Source organism: Acromyrmex echinatior, chromosome 2 (assembly GCF_024713525.1).
Source record: "Acromyrmex echinatior isolate Ae372 chromosome 2, ASM2471352v2, whole genome shotgun sequence".
Lineage (NCBI taxonomy): Eukaryota > Metazoa > Arthropoda > Insecta > Hymenoptera > Formicidae > Acromyrmex > Acromyrmex echinatior.
Window position 1 is genome coordinate 9,156,669 of NC_141853.1, and position 18,591 is coordinate 9,175,259.

At 29.9% G+C, this 18,591-nt stretch overlaps 2 protein-coding genes across 4 annotated transcripts in view; both read left to right on the forward strand.

Moving 5' to 3' along the window:
- The window catches only part of nau (myogenic-determination protein nautilus), a 63,854-nt gene extending 56,343 nt beyond the window's left edge, over nucleotides 1-7,511 (forward strand). Inside the window, exon 5 of the mRNA XM_011059365.2 lies at nucleotides 6,086-7,511. Within this exon, the coding sequence (XP_011057667.1) occupies nucleotides 6,086-6,216 (131 nt within the window). The 3' untranslated portion in view covers nucleotides 6,217-7,511. The remainder of the gene's footprint in view (nucleotides 1-6,085) is intronic.
- Nucleotides 7,512-13,155: 5,644 nt separating this feature from the next.
- LOC105147973 (maternal effect protein oskar) lies at nucleotides 13,156-18,466 on the forward strand. Of its 3 annotated transcripts, none has more exons than XM_011059366.2 (8): nucleotides 13,158-13,505; nucleotides 14,062-14,264; nucleotides 14,353-14,500; nucleotides 14,798-14,886; nucleotides 14,978-15,083; nucleotides 15,515-15,645; nucleotides 15,871-16,169; nucleotides 16,621-18,466. In XM_011059366.2, exons 1-8 carry the CDS (start codon nucleotides 13,430-13,432, stop codon nucleotides 16,757-16,759), a joined length of 1,191 nt encoding a protein of 396 aa, XP_011057668.2. In that variant the 5' UTR covers nucleotides 13,158-13,429; the 3' UTR covers nucleotides 16,760-18,466. The 3 variants fall into 3 exon arrangements, with proteins under 3 accessions (XP_011057670.2, XP_011057668.2, XP_011057669.2); XM_011059367.2 differs by having other exon boundaries at nucleotides 14,837-14,886; XM_011059368.2 differs by lacking the exons at nucleotides 14,798-14,886; nucleotides 14,978-15,083 and having other exon boundaries at nucleotides 13,156-13,505.
- Nucleotides 18,467-18,591: the final 125 nt, after the last annotated feature.

The following is an 18,591-nucleotide window of genomic DNA, read 5'->3' on the forward strand; positions in this document are numbered from 1 at the left end:
TTGTATCGAGAAAACTTAATCTGCCATTTGCACCAACCTCCAAGGTGAATTGTAATCTCGTATGTAAGGAATTGAAAATGTTCAAAGTGTCATTGACAATGTCAGATGGAAGCGCGAGCAAAATATCATCAACATATCTAAAATAGAACAAGGGTTGTGTTGACAGTTTTTTTAGTGCTACTTTTTCTAGATCCTGCATTACAATGTCCGCGATTATTGGAGATAAAAGTGAACCCATTGGAGTGCCGAACACCTTATTTTATTATTATAAAATTTCGATAATATCAGACTATAAATGTATCTTGAAACTAACTACAAAAAAAATTTAGCTTATGATGATTTTGAAACAAAATAACTATATTTGGGTGCTATTTTGTGTGTTTTTGTCATACGACAAATGTGTGCAGAACAGAGAGATCCTCAGATCTTTCTATCCTGTAGCTAAGCAACAGACATGAAAAATTTATCATATGACAAAAAATAAATGAAAAATGGTGGCCTTTTTCTCTCTGCAATTTTAAATCAATAATTTTTAAACGTAAAGGGAAAAACCTCAAATAAATTTTTGCACAAATACATATTTATTATTGTTTGATTTGAATATATGTTTCAAATTTACTTCTTAATGTTACTTTTTCAAATTTGTAAATAAGTTTAATTACAAAACACGATTTTACTTAAGAATCAAAGCTAACAAAAAAAAATTAAACAACTTTTAACTAATAAGAAAATTGTTAAAATTTTTTACAGATATTTAGACGTAACAGCGAAACAATGAAGTTTTTACATTTCTATGAAATTTTTATATTTTTGGTAATATTTTGATTTGTGACGCATACATCCTTAATAACATGTCTAATTTATCTAACATTCTTCTCCGAAGTTCAGCGCGACATCTTCAGCAGTGCATATGCATGTGCGAGAAGTTATCTCGAAAAATATCCGGACCTTCGTCAGGAGGATAAGAAAATTCAAGTCACCGGGACCAGAGTGCCATATATTGCCACGGTACATTAGTATGACGCATCGTCGCCGTAGTCTTCAGTCCGACGAAACGCGAATTTAAGCGCGGACGAAACTGCAGCCAAGGTACATACTCCGCTGCACCAAGAATCCGCTAATATATCCGGAAACTCCGTTAATTTCCCTACTCGTCGATAGACGAATCGAAGGTATGACGTCACTTATGCACCTGCAGATTCTGACGTTTAATGCGCGTATTTCGCAAATGTTTGTTAAAATTTTTGGTTTAATTTATTAAAATTTTTTAAGTTATTTAAATAGTTCCTTACAATTAAAATGTTGCTTATCATTTTTATTTGATTAATGCTTGTTTCTACCAATGTGGATTAACTTTAATCTCGATTTAACTTATTTTTCATCTTTTTCTAATCTTAAGAATTGGTAATAAATGAAGAATATATATAAGTTGTATCGAAATTAAAATTAATCTACATTGGTGAAAATAAGCATCAGACAAAAACATGTAAAAACAGACTTCAAGTATAATAAATTGCTTGAAATCAAGCGAGACTGTTAAAATTTTTTAGTATTCGCCGATTTGAAAAATTGACTATTTATTTTCGCAAGTGAATTGCGAATTCGGCTTCTAAAATTATACATCACGTTTAATATTGCATTCAATTTCACGTGTCAGGAACCTATTATCACCTCTATTTTGGTTCATAAATAAGCGAGGTAGACGCGGTTTCATAATATTTGCATAATTTTGTGAATATTATTCTAAATAATTTATACGAGAGATTCGTGACAATAAAATTCACAAAACTCTACTGCTTTCTTATAATATGTTTAAAATTATAATAAGCGTGACGACGTTATGTAATATACACAATATTTTGAATTAATATAAGAAATGGCCACAATTCTCACAAATCAATCGCACATTTAAGACCACCGTATTCTCATATCAAAACTTCCAATTAAATGATCATTGAATAACATCATCACATTGTGATATGTAAAAATCAACGCAATGTATGAGAAGTATGGATGTCTCTTGACACAATTGTAAACTTATCGTGAAAATTTTGAATATTAATATCTTCGACAGTCGTATGATTGACGAGCGACCTATTCTATGTTCGAAGAAAGTATTTTCGAAGAAGTCGTTATCTGTTTAGGACACCGGATGCTTAGGACAGCGAGTAAATTGAGACGACTTAATTGCATTTTCATCTTCAAAGATGTGTCTTAGACGATTTGCTGAATGCGCGCGGACCTCCTCCAACGGTACAACGTAGCTTTGATTCCTCCTCATTAGTGAGAAACGCATCGGTGACTCCGAACTTCCCGAGGACAAGAGGCTCTAAGTGCGCCCGTCGTAACATTACTCTGCCGGAATTTTCTTTCCTTTTTTTCCACTAAAAGAAAGTCCACCGAGAACATTAAGCCTTCGCACCCGAAATTATTCTACGTAGGCGAAGTGCAACCTATTTTAATGACGTACAGAGACGAGTTGGTCAAACTGGCGAACTAATTAGTATAGATGCCTCACAGCTTCGTGTTCAGTTCAGTTTCAAGAAAAGTACCATTTAATGCGTACGAATTCGTGTGATTCTCGCTATGAAATAAGCCTTGCGAGAATGTTGCAGCAAAGCTCAAATTTTTTTTCCTAATCTTTGATGAAAAGCTCTTTATTACTGAAACATTTTATACAGTGCTGCATGTCTCCTAATTGTCATGTAAATATATACAGCAACGATATATGCGATAAATCACTCTCTTGTGCGATGTTCAACGTGTATTTATGTGCCTGGCGCAGAATGTCGACAAGTTCTTCCGATTTGACATAAGTACATTGTTTTCTATGGTCATCTATATATATTTTTAGATACGCTTCCGTTCTCCAATCTATCTCTTGCACACGTTTCTTCGTTGACTAGTTATTTCTGTTCGTTCTTACCGAATGTTACGAGGCATTACGATTTAATCCATCTATTTGCTGAGTCGATTAAAACGCCCCGGCACGATATAGAACAAGCGTGAGATACAATGTAAGAAATAATTTAGAAATATGGGAGTACCTACTATCTCTCCATTCAATTTCGCTTATCCGTTTATATTGTAGAAAGATTAATTCGATTGTTGCGTTTTGTTACTTTATTCAAAGTTTTTTCAATAATTAATAGGAATATATGTTTGTATTCTTTTGGCACTTATTGATTCAACGATAATATTAGATATTATTAATAAATATCTAAATATTAAATATTACACAATAGTATAACTGAAACAATTTCTATATAAATAGAATTAAACATTTTTTTAATTCTCTAAAAAGTCTTTATCACTTAGACTAAAAATTATATTACAGTTAAAGGATATAATTATTGGAATATACAAGAAGTAATTAATTAATTAATTTATCTAAATATAAAATATATTTCTAAAATTAATTTTTCTAAATATATTCAAAATTATAACTTAATTATGACACATTTCGTTCCAACAATTGTAAGTGGAAGAATCGTATATCAGGGATATCTGTCTGTTTATATACGCGTCGAGAATTACATTGCGGTTGACAAAGTTGTCAGTCCTGTAAATAATTTACGCCATCATCGAGATCTATTCGGTGTCGTGATTGCGCGGTATACCAAACGAATCTGGCAAGCAATCTAAGCGGTATATCATCCGCAGAAGTATGACAGCGTGTATCATACGTCTCGCGTGATTTATAAATAAATATTCGCCGCATCTTAATGTTTGTGCTTTGCCAGACAATCATGAATAATATAATTTTGTAACAGAATATTTCTGTGCTGATTTTCGGAAAATCTTTTGTTATAGGACAACATAAAAGTATCTAATGGTAGAAAAATAAAAGAATTCTCTTGGAATATTCAAATCATGTGACAAGTCAAAACACTTACTTAGAAAAAAAATTACGACATTAGTTCCGTTTTTAATTGTAATTTGATTGTTAGGTTATTATTAAAGAAGACTGAAGAAGACTCTGTGAGTCGAATCATTTTAACGTATAAGAATTGATTGATATTGTATCTCAAATATATATTATTTACTGTAATCTAACAACTTTTATGCTCGTTTTTGGTCGGTATCTTGTTGTTTTGCTTTGTAAAAAAAAAACACTTGTTTGTCCAAATTAAATACAATTAACGTAGTTCAGATACAATTAACGTAGTTCAAAGTTCAGATTTCAACTCTGCTTCATTTAATTACTAATGCAATTTTTTTTTCTGTTAAATTATTACTTTTCCGTAATTATCACTGTTATTATTCTTATATGATATGCAACATTTCCATATCATTTGATATTAAGCGAGAACTTCTTTGCATTTTCTCATTATACTAGTACCTAAAGGTCATGAATATTTATGACCTCTTTGAATTTAATTGTTGTTTTTAATTTTATGGAAATTGGAAACACCGATAGTTGAAGTTTTCGCAATATTTATGAGAAATTAAGCATTGATGACAGCATATATACATACACATTATCTCTATGTAATCATATACAATATATATAAGGTTTAAGTAACTTTCACAAACTTTAAACTTTGTGCGATCATTTTTTAATGCGGAATTGATTTTTCTTTAGCAAAAGTTTAGATCCCATTTTTTTTCACAACTTTTTTATTTTTGGAACTTAATGTGTTAGCAAATAAGTTTCAACTAAAATTTCATTATAATGACATTTACTTGAAATGAAATAAAAATCTGTTTATTGATTTTGGCGAAGATTGCTTTTGGCGAAAAATTGCTTATTCTTAATTACTTATTTAAAATCATTATTTTTTCGATGTTTCATTAAGGAAATATTGATTGAACAAACTATCTAGCAATTTGTAAAATCAATTACTATCAATTACTATATTTTTTAAAAAGCGAATGAAAAATATCTTTTTTTTATATTTATCGATATATGTTGGCACATTCGTCGTTCCAACTAATATTAGTTTCTTGCAATCTGTTTTCTTGATTATGCTTTTAGCAGATATATCTTTATCCATACTTTCGTGCCAACGATACGTCCGAAATACTGCAGATGTAGTACTAATTAGTCATCAACACATCCAATAATCCGTCGCGGCAACTCATTTACACTATAATCATAATAGTTGTTAAATTCATGTACCTAAATATCTAATTATTACATTTAAAATAATTTTTTTTCTGTAAATAATTAATCTTCTTTAGTTTTTATGTGTATGCATTAAGTTTAAATTTTAAAATAACTTTAACTTTTTATTTATAATAATAAGTTAATTAATAAATGTTGCAATGCAAAAAAGTTATATAAAATAGCTATACATTAGACTTCTTTTCTATTTATCTAATATCTATTTATCTAATATCTTATGTACTTCATGTAATCAGAATTAGAAAGGAACTTAGTGTTTTGCAAGAATATATATATATATATATATATTTTTTTTTTTTAATTAAGTAAACATTACTTAAACACTCTATAAAGACGATTTTTGTATGACATTTATTTTTAGTATTGCTTAAATTGTATAATTAAATTATATCACTATTAATGTAAATGTGTGTATTTTCTGAAGAAGAAAAAAACCTATTAGTGGAATTTAAAACAGAAAGACGGAAGTGCGCGCTGATGCCAAAAATAACGGCTTCAAAGTCCTTAACATTGCAGTATATAACTTATGCAAATGCTTTCGCCGCGGCGAAGGACAACGAAAAGTGGAAAGAAGAAGCCGGCCTCCCGTTTGGGAAGCGTTCGCAATTCATCCGTATCTAGATACACACTGCTCTGGAGACGGAGGACAGTCAAAGAACACCTAAAGTTCGCTTAAATGTAGTTTGTACTTCGCACACAGTGCACGTTGCCTTCGTGTTTCCAAGACTCTGTTCGTCGTCTTGGAATTGTAATGATCTTTTTGTGCTAAACGCGGCGTGAAAATGAAGTCTGAATCTTACACTGAGAATTTCGACTTATTAGAAAAGGAGTATTCTGGTGTTCTGTCATACGGTAAAATGGGACTAAATGAAAACGATGTTGTACAAATAATAGACTCAAAGTGAATGACTTTTTTGGAGGAGGCGTTACTCTATTATTTGTATTTTTGTGTTTCAGGTTTTGAGCAAGCCGAGATATTGTCCTCACAAAACAACGGAAGCAGTTTGGACTGCCTCAGTATGATCGTGCAAAGCATTAATGGTCCATTGCAGCCATTGTCAGAAAGTCATTATTCATCGCATCACTGAAGTTGTATGGTACTGAGACTTGATCCTTTCGAATCAGTCTCCTTCCTTGGCTCTTATAACAGTGATGTGTGCCATTCGATAGTTCAAATGAATGCACGCAGACAGCCAAAGATCTGAATGCCTCCTACTTAGAATAATCCTATCGTATTGAGCAAAGTACTTAAAAAATTGTTGATAGTGTAATTTTCGTGATTCATGAATAAATGAATGAAGACGAATGATAACTATATTGTCATGGATTGGTCAATAAGTTAATCATAAAATTGAAATTAAAATAATAGCTAATCATAAAATTAAAAGGAAGAGAAGAAAATCCGTGTGTGTTTTTAAACTTAAAGAATTCTCAGAGCAGAAATGTGTGATTTTTGAAACAATAAATAAATTTTAATCGGTATTTAGCCGAACGGACTCATTTCTTTTTTTATCGAAACGAGAATTACGCATTGCGATTAATGAGTCGAAGAAATTGTGAAAGCAAACATAGTATAGGTTTTCGATAAATTGTTCCGATAAATCTATGCAAAATATCGGAAGTAGTCAAATATTTTATCTATACTAGAAGAAAATATTTTTGAAAAGAATAATCTTAGCCTCTTTGCACGCGAGCGTAACTTGAAATTGTAGCGCAGTGAGGCAAACATTTTCATAGCAGAATAAAAATTTATTACGCGGCAATTATTTGTTGCAACTTTTTTACGATTATTTTAATTTTAAATATTTATGAAGTGAATATATTAATGCTTTTAAGATTTTCTGAAGAATTTGTTTTTAATTTATCCACTTTTAGCGGTATTACGATTTTAACAAATGTAAAATGCAAAACGACGAGAATGTAGAAAGTATTTTTCATGTTTTGTCTTCTACTTTCCATGCTTTTTCTATGATAAGCAAATAAAATTTTCTGTACTTGATAGAAATAGCAAACATTTTAAACATTAATTCTTTTCGCTTTTATTTCTTTGGAATTGTGACATATTATTGATATAGAGATTTTTTTCTAATTACAATAACGAGATTATCTATTCCTTTTTGCATCGTTTTGCATTTCAAGTCTAAAATTATAAGTTCAGTTCCTGAAGTGACGAAAAACCTTTCCGTCGTATGAAAGTTTCATGCGCAACGTTTGTCACTCGATATGCTCAAGAATTTCTTCGGAACAAATCGCCGAATTTTTCATGTGCCTGCAAACGATCACGTATTTATCACATAGTATAGAAAAGAAAGCTTCGTCGATACCATGATGGTGTAAATATGTGAATTATGAAGCAATAAAGAGAAACAGTAGAAAAGCGTGACTTCTTTCTTGCTCATTTTTTACGCCTTCGCGCTTGCACCAGATTTTCAGAGCGCTTCTTCGTATTCTTTTTAACGAGCTTTCCTCAGCCGAAAGTCATTTATCAGACAGTGCGAATAATTACTCAGCTATCTAACCATCACCACGTTATTAAGGACCACATATTTTAACTACGTTTTAGCCGTTACATGACTATCATATGTGATTAATGATTGATATCGGTGTTTGCAAACGTTTAACTGATTTGACGTACATCCCCGAATGTTGATGAAGTCTAAACTTTGGTTCTCAAATCAAATTCTGATAATAATTTTCTATAATTGATTTTAAAAAGGTAAATCTCTCATTTCGCGCGCGCGAATATATCGTTAAAATTATTGAAAATGCATCGGAAAGACGCTAAGCAGTTTGTTAGAATGACTACAACTACTTTTTTACGATACGATGTCACTTTGGGCTCCACCATCCGAGGAAAACGAAATAAAATGTCAGCTGTCGCGCCATCGTTTCCACTCCAAGTGTCACTTCCTCCGCATTCTTACCTAAACGGAAATCTCGAATGTCTTGAGTGTCGTAAAAACTCTCTTTCTAGTTTGTCGCGAAAAGCTGCATCGGTAGATATTTATGTTGAACACCGTAAACTATCGGTATGTACAATTTCTGAACAACATGAATGTACATATTTCCAATATTCTGTAAATCACGATAAATTGTCAATAGTTATAATTAATACAATGATTCTGATTTTATGGATATATAAACGATGTTATTATATTAAAATTATTTATACAATTTTAATTTCTTATTGTATCGTCTTTGATTACAAAAATAAACAGCTTATCATTCTTACCTTATATGATTAATGTCCGTTTCTATAAATGTAGATCAATCTTAATCTTGGTTCAACTTATCTTTTCTTTAATTTCAAGAATTAAAAAAACATAAAGCTCAAGTTAAACTGAAATTAAAAATATATTAGAAACGAGCACAAGTTATTTTTCTTTTAGGTAGTCAAGAATTTATAAAATAAAAATTGCATTGAAATTAATTATATGAATAAACATAGTTTAGATTGCATCGAAAAGCAAATGTTTCTGAAAGTAATGCAAACGCTTTTATCTCACGCTAAAAGCGTTTGCATCACTTTCATTTGTACGATTCTAATATCCATTTCTACTAATGTAGATTAACTTTAATCTCGATTTAATTTACTTTTTATCTTTTTCTTATTCTTAGAACTAGAAAAAGATAAAAAGTAAGTTAAATCAAGTAAAGTAATCTATAATACATTGGTAGAAACTGCATAAGGTATACGTTCGTTGACTGGGTCACCGAGAATTATCGTGTCACCGAAGACAGCTGAAATTGCCGACGATTTATGAGATGTTCACGGAGGGATGTTCGCTAGCCATGACACGGGAAATCGGAGCGGAGGGATCGCAGAGAGAGACCGGACATACTCTACAGTAAATCCGAAAGTTCATCGGATGCCGTTGCAGTACGAGGCTTTCCTGGAGTATCGGCACGTTTTCAAAACAAGGCACGTCCCACGAGGCACGTCGAATGCATCTGCGTTCATTCGTCACGCCGTGCTATTAATGGCAAATTTAGAATTGGAGATTTTTATGGGGATTCTTCTTTCTTTCTCTCTCTCTCTCTCTCTCTCTCTCTCTCTCTCTCTCTCTCTCTATCTTTCTTTGCTTTTCCCACATCCCGTAAAGCACTCTCATATATCGTCGATGTTTTGCCACGCTAGATCGTCACCCGATGCCGACGTCGCTTGACGCTTCTGAAGGATCCTACAATACCATGTCTTCCTTAAAAGTCACGTCGTAAAGCACAGCCCGCAGTTCACATAAAACCGCGCGCTTCATTATCCCGAGTTTTCGCAGCTTTGCTGGAAGACGCATACAAAAGAAGTGCAGAGACAATTACAATGCAGAAAGGGTTCTTAAAGCTACAGCTTTTGTTCTTTTTCTTACAGAGTCTGGCGACAGGTTTTCAACTAGCTAATCACATATTAATTAGTCTTCTCGGTATAAAGAAGACTAATTAATTACATCGTTTCAATTCATTGTCGTATAATCGCAATCAATATATTGAAGATGCAACTGTAACTCTGTATTTTTTTGCGCTAAAAACGAGACGTATGATCACAAAAAGAAAGGAGAAAAAATAAAAGTAAGCAAAAACAAAACGAGAATAGAATATTTAATAAATAAAATTAATATAATTAATATAATATTTAATATAGTATAATAAAATAATTAGTAAATTGAATTTAAACAAAATGGATTAATTACTTATAAAAGTATTACTGGTACAAATAAGCAATTACGTATAAAATAAATTAGTAGAACTTATGGATCATGCATCTGCGGTATTTGGTCACTCGTATAAACTAAATTTTCAGCAAATTCGAAATTATCTCCCTTCAGATCGGTCGTTTGTCACACAGCATCGCCAGACATCGCCAGACATCGCCAGACATCGGTTGGTTGTTCATGGACTATTTGTTCGCACGGCTATTTCTTTAACACGCGTACATTTCCCAGCACAGATCCGCGTCGAATTTCAAAGCGCTCGCTCCCTGTTTCCTCACTGGCCAAGTAATCACGCGCGGAAGCTTTCACTGTGCGTTTAATACGCCGGAAAGCGTTTTCCAGATGCTCTCCCTCTTAATGCATCGAGATAGGAACGATACGACACGAGCTGTCTCCTGTCTCCGCAATATACGTCCGCTTCCGTAAAGTACAATAGCAAATGTTGTAATTACTTATTTAATCCATTGAATGGAACGACTGATAAGGAGATATCTCGCTCAAGGGAATTCTGTGCAATCTGGATTCTTTATATTTGTTGTATTTCTATGTAGAGTCTCCCAGAGCAATTCTACCAAAACTGGAAATGAATTAAAAGATTTTTTATAACTGAACCGTTAAATTCTATGAATTGTAGAATAAAAGTATATTAGCTTTTAGTTGTATTGCCGATTTTCATCAATGATTGAAAATAGAAACGAGCAAAATTTGAACACCAAAGATATTCAAAATTCATTTTTGCTTTTTTGAAAATTAATTACAGCAGTTTTAATATCAATTAAATACAGATAATTAAATTTAGCAACTTTGTTAAATCAAAGAGTATAAAGGTAAAAAGATATTTTCGGGATTATTATCTTGATAAATCAAGAGCAATGGTAGATAACAAAATTTGTGATTCATCGCCCAAAGACATAAATATCACTGACATCTCATAATTCTCATAGTTTATTTGACTTACCGTAACCGAGTTCCTCATAGCGCCTGCAGTATTCTAATACTATACGAAACATGCAGATAGTTGAGGTAACGTATATTGCAATACAATGACACGTGAAGCTCTCACAATTTTGACGCAACATCTGTTGACCCCCTGCGGTGCGCGACCCTTTAGACTCCTCGGGAACTTCGATATCTCGAGGTTCGTTCCGTAACAAGTGCGCACTCCACCACCACCCACCGTGAAGATGAACCGATGTATCAGAAGCCTTGATGCAAGAATAGAGGGACGTTAGTTTGCGAAAAATTGTCGAGTAATGCAAATAATGCTTAATAATAAGCGTTTTTTTTCTTGGTAAAAATGTAAGACATAACTTTATATTTTCATATTCTCTTAATTTTTTATTTATTTTAACGTATATAAATTCGGAGATTCGTATATTTTTTAATATTAAACTTAATATTAAACTTAAGAATTCATCAAAGGCATAAAGTGAAAAAAAAATTAAATTTTCTATACAGTTTCATTTAACTCTGAATTCTACTGTAGGTGAATTTCCACTCAAGTGCTAATTCAAGTTTAGTACAGTCGTTATTATTAAAATTTTAATAACTTTTGATGACATTTAATAAGATTGTTAACATTAAAGTCGTTTTTCTATATGAAAATATTATTCAATTATTCTATTATATTTTAATCTATAAAACAGATATTAAAAAGTGTAAAAAATGTTTAATTTTGCAGATAAATTTTTACTTAGAAATGAGTTAATGTATAAGAAAAATATGAGTAGCATTTTAAGATTAAATACATAAACGAGATTTTTTTTCATTACTTGAGAAATATATACATTTTGCGCTGAAATAGCTTTATAAATTTTTTTTTCTAAATAAGGGAATTAATAATGTTGGTGTAAAGATTTCTTAGATATAAATAAGTTAATGAATAATTTCCGAAAGCAGCAAATAATTCTCAATAAAAAGAAAATACTTTGCATATGACATTTAATTAATAAAAAAGTCAATAAACATTAAAAACATAAAATTATCTTGAAATCTTTTATGGATTCCTTTTATATGTTTTTATGGATTACTTATGATTGCTTGGCAAAAATTTCGTTGATGACATTAAAAGAAATCACAAAGACATTTTTACAATTTGCAAAATGATATTTTTGGATTCCAGCGAATAGCCGTAATTAAGAGAAAAGCAACAAAACGTATACGGGAGTTACCCAACATTAGCCAAAAATATCCTTGTCGCGGGTGTAAGAATAGTTTGGGACGACATAAATATTTTCGGAGTTACTGACCCGTCAAAACTCTCCAGAACTTTGTCGAGAGGCCTTGTAAGTATTGGCATCTCGACTGATCTGCCGAAAAATAAACTTCAGTTAGTTTTAATGTTACTTATACATATATCATTTCAATATTTCTAAATACACTCCTTGTGAATGTGATAATGTACAATTTTTTTAAGCTTTGTTCGAGAGATTATATTTGTATGCGAAAATGGAAAATGCTGTTTCTTTTATATAAATTATGTATAAAAAAAATTTAATACATATATAAATATTCTTTATTGCATTGTGAATATATTCTATGAGTATTATATAACAAAGAATAGTTGCCGTTACTGACATAAATCAGTTAAAGTATGCATATAAATCAACAAAGAACTTTTATTCTTATATAAATCATATTTAATCCTCAACTACAGCTATGAAAACTATACTTAAAATCTAAAGCATTCTGTTTGAAGTACAAAACAAAAGCGAATTTCTTTTTTCTGGTAATTGATAAAGGAAAATTCATAGCTTTTTTACCTATAATTTAGCACTTCATAGTATTAATCGTACAAATTATACAATTATCTAAAAATTTTTTCTTTGGATCCAATGATCGAATCTGTAATTAATGATTAAGCATTTGTGAATGAAAATATGTATATGATAATTCCATTGCAAAATATTTACGTTAAATCATTTCCGCACACATAATATATAGGTATATAAATCTATAAATCGATATATCATCTGTTCACAACAAAATTTATAATGCAATTAATATTTTCGCATAGAAAATAAAATTATGTAAATTCAATTATATGAAAACTATTATCAAAAATGCTTGAAATTTCATAAATGTTTCGACAAGATTTTTTTAGGACGAGGTTCTTAGGACATCGTTATAACCGTCGTCGTAATGAACAATATCAGCGAAAGATTCCATGTTACTTTCATTCAAACATTGTGTGTATACATTCTTCTTTTATTGGTATTTGTTCTATATAGATCACGCGTTGTAAGCCCAGCTACGAATTGATGGAATTTTCCAGAACATTGGTAGGGTATACGAATGGGGGTATTGAGGGTAGGTCGTACCATGTGTGATGAATCGACACTCATTCTTCAGTCACCGTTCGTGAGTGCGAACATCGCCGTAATGTCTGAATTAATATTCACAGCAGCAGGTCTGCAGAACTTTTACAAGAGTTAGATTTTTTTATAAGATATAAAGTATACAAAGTGAAAAATTGTGATTAAATTACTTACTCGCGTATATATAAAATCTACACATTTTTTTGAAAAGCAATTTTTTATACTAAAAAATTATCTCTTTAATAATTAGATATGAAAGTTAATAGTCAGATATAAAAATGGAAGAAACGGTGGCATTGATTAAATCATGCATAATTTCGAAGAAAGGCGGTGTACCAATTACAGATCTAAATGGTGAGAGTATTATATTATTCTTTTTATTTAACTAATATTTTAATTTATAAAATATTACATATTATGTAATATTCAATGGTACACAAGAGAAAGAGAGTAAGAGAAAGAATATTTATTGTTAAGAGATATTGGCATATAAATAAAAAATATTAAACTTATTTTATTATTTTCTTTCTATTAAATATATAATATTATTTTCTTTACACACATATAAATAACTAGATCCTACAATTACAACATCCTAGATTCATAAAAAGATTTATAAAGTTTTTGCTAATATAAGTATGACTTACTTCTATTTGTTTAAATAAAATTTGCAGAATCTCTGTTCAAATGAATTATTTCACAAGCTGATTTCTTTAAGATTAATTTAAGAAATTAAAATAAAAATTAAAATAAAATATTGTAAACTTACTGTAAATAAGATTCAAATTTAAATAAAATTATTTTATTATTTAAATCTGATAAAATATTAATTCATGATAAGATTCAGAATTTAAAATTTTATACCGTACAAGATTACAGATTTAAAAATAAAAAAAGACTGCTTTTACAGATGAATTTCAAATTCTCGTCGGAGAATCTATTCCGTATCGCAGATTAGGATTTGCGAGTCTCCGTGCATTTTTACAAACTATAGATGGTTTGGAGACAAGTTGGAATAATTTTGGTGAACAAACATTAAGAATAAATGATTCTAAAATATCTCATATCGACAAACTTATACGCAAGCAAAAAATGGATTATTCAAAAACGAGAGTACGTTTACATGGCAATTCGTATTTTACGTAAATACGCAATAATAATTAGATTAAAAAGTCAAAAAATAATAACGTTTTATTTTTAGAACAAATATTATAAACAGTTTATGCGAAATGGCAATCTTAGACACGATGACCGTAGACAAAAGAATAGATTAATTTATAATGTCGATCGAATCAATAGACGGAATCAAAATTTTGCTCAACGTCGTGATCTAAATTTATTTGGAACCAGTAAGATATTCAATTTTAAATTTGTAGAAATAATAACATTTTACAATTTACGAAATTTTGTTCAATGTAGTTTTTATTTGTGCTTTCTGGAACTTTTCTATAGATTATACAATTTTAAGATTTTATCTGATTCATTGTTATTTCTTATTATAACACTTTTATTTTATAATTTTATTTTACTCTATATTTTATAATTTAAATTTTAGATTTTAATTTCATTGTAAATAAAATCATTTGGAATAATAGTGTTTTATGAAAAAGATATTTTTTTAAATAAATAAGCTTGATTTACTTTAGATGGCATTTATAAAAATAAAGATTTTTTATGTATGGAAGAAGAAAATCATCATCCGATAGTAATAGAAACAAATCAAGTGAAAAAACATGTGAGTGTACAATCACTTATTGTGCATCAAGTAAAATTTTCTAAAAAGTATTGCAAGGTATTTAATGGTTTTTTTATGGTAATTATAATAGGACAGCGTATATGAACCCGTTGCAAATGGGCAACAATTACTCGGCGATGATTTCTTTCTACAGCTTGCAATACGAAATTTACATCTTCCTATTTGGAGATACAAGGGTATAACAAACATTTTATTTACAAAGAGTACTTTCCATTTGATGACACAAGTCGACATAAGCGTTGTTCTATCCTTGTTGACATTCAGAGAATAACAAAGATAGAACGACACTTGTATTAACTTGTGTCGATCAAATGAAAAGGACCCAAAGTTTCTTGCGAGTCCTCTTTATATTAAAATCTTAGCGTTGATTTTATTATAATTCTTTTTCTACTTATTGTTAGAAGAAAATTACATCATTTAAAAAAATTGTTATCAAAAAGTAGTTAAAAAATATAAAATAAATATATTAAAATTTAAACTTTTAAGCCACGCGCACACACACACATACACACACACATACACACACACACACACACACACACAGAGAGAGAGAAAATAAATGTTACAAATTAAGATAAAAGCTGTAAATTTTATTATTATTTTGCAGATAGCTTAGCATTACATTGTGGATTGTGTATCTCCGGACAGACTATTAGCGATTGTACTCGGGCTTTGAAGAATATTAATACTATTTCTAATCGTGTTGTGATTTTGCTTGGCTCGGTTGATGTTTATAATGTAAGTTGATTTGACTTTGCTTTATCCTCTTCAGATTGTACGCAGTTGAACGTACCAAGAAATAAATTGAATATAAATATTATCCAATGTATGAGACTTACTTAAATTTCAGAAAAAAATTGCAACATAGATATAGCCTTTAAATAAATTTAAATTTATTATTTGTTTGCATCTGTAAAATATAATACACAATTAGATTTTCATTAAATATTCGATCCTCTTCAGAACGCCACTTGCGAGGAAATGGTATATGATATGACGGAACTCTTGCAAGTTCTCCGGTCTAAGTTTCATCTTTCAAACACAGCCATCACTATCTGTACTCTTCCACCTTTGGCTAACCTCAGCATTTACGCTCATAAGAAACAAAGTATGGCGTTGCTTTCCTTCAACAATTGGATAAGATCTCTGACGGATGATCCGTCTAAAAGAGATCCGTCTTTTATCAACTATTTGGTAATAGATTTATACGAAAAGTTCTGTTTTGACGAAACGTACGTCACAAATTACGATTGGTATCAAACGTAAGTACATCAAGTAATCTAGATTTCTTCTAGATTTATAATCTTTTATGTTTTTTTCATCTATTTAATACTTTTATCATTATATACTGCTTATTATTTATATACTTTCAGCTGTTAAAATTAATTATTGCTTTAATTATCAAAATGTTTTAAAAGTTCTTGAATTATAATCATTCATTCTTGAATTATAATCATTCAAAAATAAATTGTTTCTTGCAATGTAAATTTTTTATGGACAAAAAAATATAAAACAAATTTTTAATCTTACTTAAGTTCAAGTAACATCATGTTCATAGAATTTTTATTTAAAGCTTGATTATGGAAAATATGATATTAAAAGAAATTTTATTGAAAAACAATTTTTAAATACATATGATTTTGTAAATATTCGTCTTTCATGTATAGTAAATAATCTTATATCTCATACAATACGTTTATTGATGATTTTTAGCCAAGCGCGTAGAGTGTCCGGCACCAAACATTCCTATGTGTTGTGGAACATGAAGGGACGAAAGAGAGCTATGAGCCTCATCTGCGAAGAGGAAAACACAGATCAATCCAGAAGTCCCAGCTCGTTGCCGCTGCAATGAGTTATCTGGGATCTTCTGTATATAAACACCATATAAGAAAAAAAGCAGAACGGTACATCCTAGAGGCCTTATTCGTCGTTTGTGGCGAAGAACGCTTTATTGAGGAACATCTAGGTGTACCTTCCTGCTTTCTTCGTAGATGTGTGCCTAAATATCGCAAACAAGTCCTGATTTATATTTGAGACTATTCTATCTATGAAGAAAAAAAATTGTATAACACCATCCGGATCAATCGTTTCATTGTCTAATGTCTAATCGAGTAGCCGTTTCGCACGACAAATTAATTCAACAAACAATGGCCGGATATATGGTCTCTGCTTTACTGCAAAGATAATTAAGCAGGGAGAGGTAATACATATGTTTTGTACACACATGTGTGCAAGTATAGTTTAAATATCTCTATTTTCAAATAGACGCCAAACTAACCGTCAGGTTTAATTTCGTTTGTTCACACGTCAAGGAAATTGATTATTGACTTATATTTAGTCTGTTTTCAATTTACATAAAGTATTAAGATATCTTCTATTTGCGATTTAGAATTTACCCGATTTATGGCAACGGAAATGATTAAATAACAGTTCGATAACAAGCTCGTGTTTAAGTATTGAAAAAGTATGGTGCATTTTTATAATTAAATGCGGGTAATTTAAAAATGACATGCATACTTTTTTTAAAAAGATCTGAACTTTTCCTAATAAATGGAGTATACGAGTGAAATTTAATCGCATTCCTTGTCAAGTATTTAAAATTCACTTTTCTGCGATTACATAATTTCCCATATAGATTTGATTAATTATTAATATTCTTATATTTAATTTAATTAATTACTCATATGTTCAATTTTAATCTTAAAATTGTTATAAATTCAAATAGCATTTAAATAGCAATTAAATTGGTGTAAAAGGTTCATAAATTTCTCTATCAATTTCTAAATATTACAATTATTACAGATTTAATAAAAGTCAATTATTTTCACTGTTAATAAATTAACGATCGTATTTTCATGAAATATGATCAAACGAAATTTAATAAATTACAATTATGTGATATATAAACTCTTACAAAGAAATGTAATTATGAGAAGGAATATTTATAGAGGTGCAGATCACGTGTTTCTTTGTGTATGTGTATGTAAATGATTTAATTGTTTGAAATATTACCTTTTATAATGTATTTTAATAAGCGTTTTACATGTGTTTAATATGTGCAAGCAAGTTTAAAAAATATAATATTACATTAAAAAAAAAATTGAATAGTAAATTAATTTCATAATTCAAATGAAATTGAATTATTTAAAAGTGATTATTATCATGATGCCAAATTTCATCAAAAATTTATGGAATGAGCAAAATAATTAATTTTGAAAATCATTTCTTTGATTAAGGCTTAGAGAGGAAGAATAGCCTTAATTTAAAGAACGGAGAATTTTTAATTCAAAGTTTATAAATTAAAAATATAGCGTGTTCAAATCAGTCTTGAATTAGCTTTAGGAATGAATGCGAGAGGTCTTTTAGCGGAAAAAAAATATGTTTATTAATAGAATAAGACGTGCAATAAAAACATTGTGATAGTAATTGTTAGACAATGTAAATGATATTAATAACACGCTAACTAAATTCTATTTGTAATTTTGAGAAAAATGTATATGATAAATAGACGCGCGCGTCAATGTAATGGGGTGCACGTATTGTGATCAATAAATCACGAATACATATAATTCATTTATCTTTCTTCTGTAAATCCCACTTTAAATGATTATTATATAATTTGTGTTAGAGATTTTACAGGATAGAATTATAATATAAATTATTCTAGAAAATAATTAATTTAAG

What these genes read in the sequence shown, in the direction of transcription:
- LOC105147973 (XM_011059366.2), top strand. Translation starts at nt 13,430, where the DNA reads ATGGAAGAAACGGTGGCATTGATTAAATCATGCATAATTTCGAAGAAA. An exon ending in TCTAAATTTATTTGGAACCA is followed by an intron (nt 14,501 to 14,797) that starts GTAAGATATTCA and finishes GATTTACTTTAG; the next exon opens with ATGGCATTTATAAAAATAAA. An exon ending in AATTACGATTGGTATCAAAC is followed by an intron (nt 16,170 to 16,620) that starts GTAAGTACATCA and finishes GATGATTTTTAG; the next exon opens with CCAAGCGCGTAGAGTGTCCG.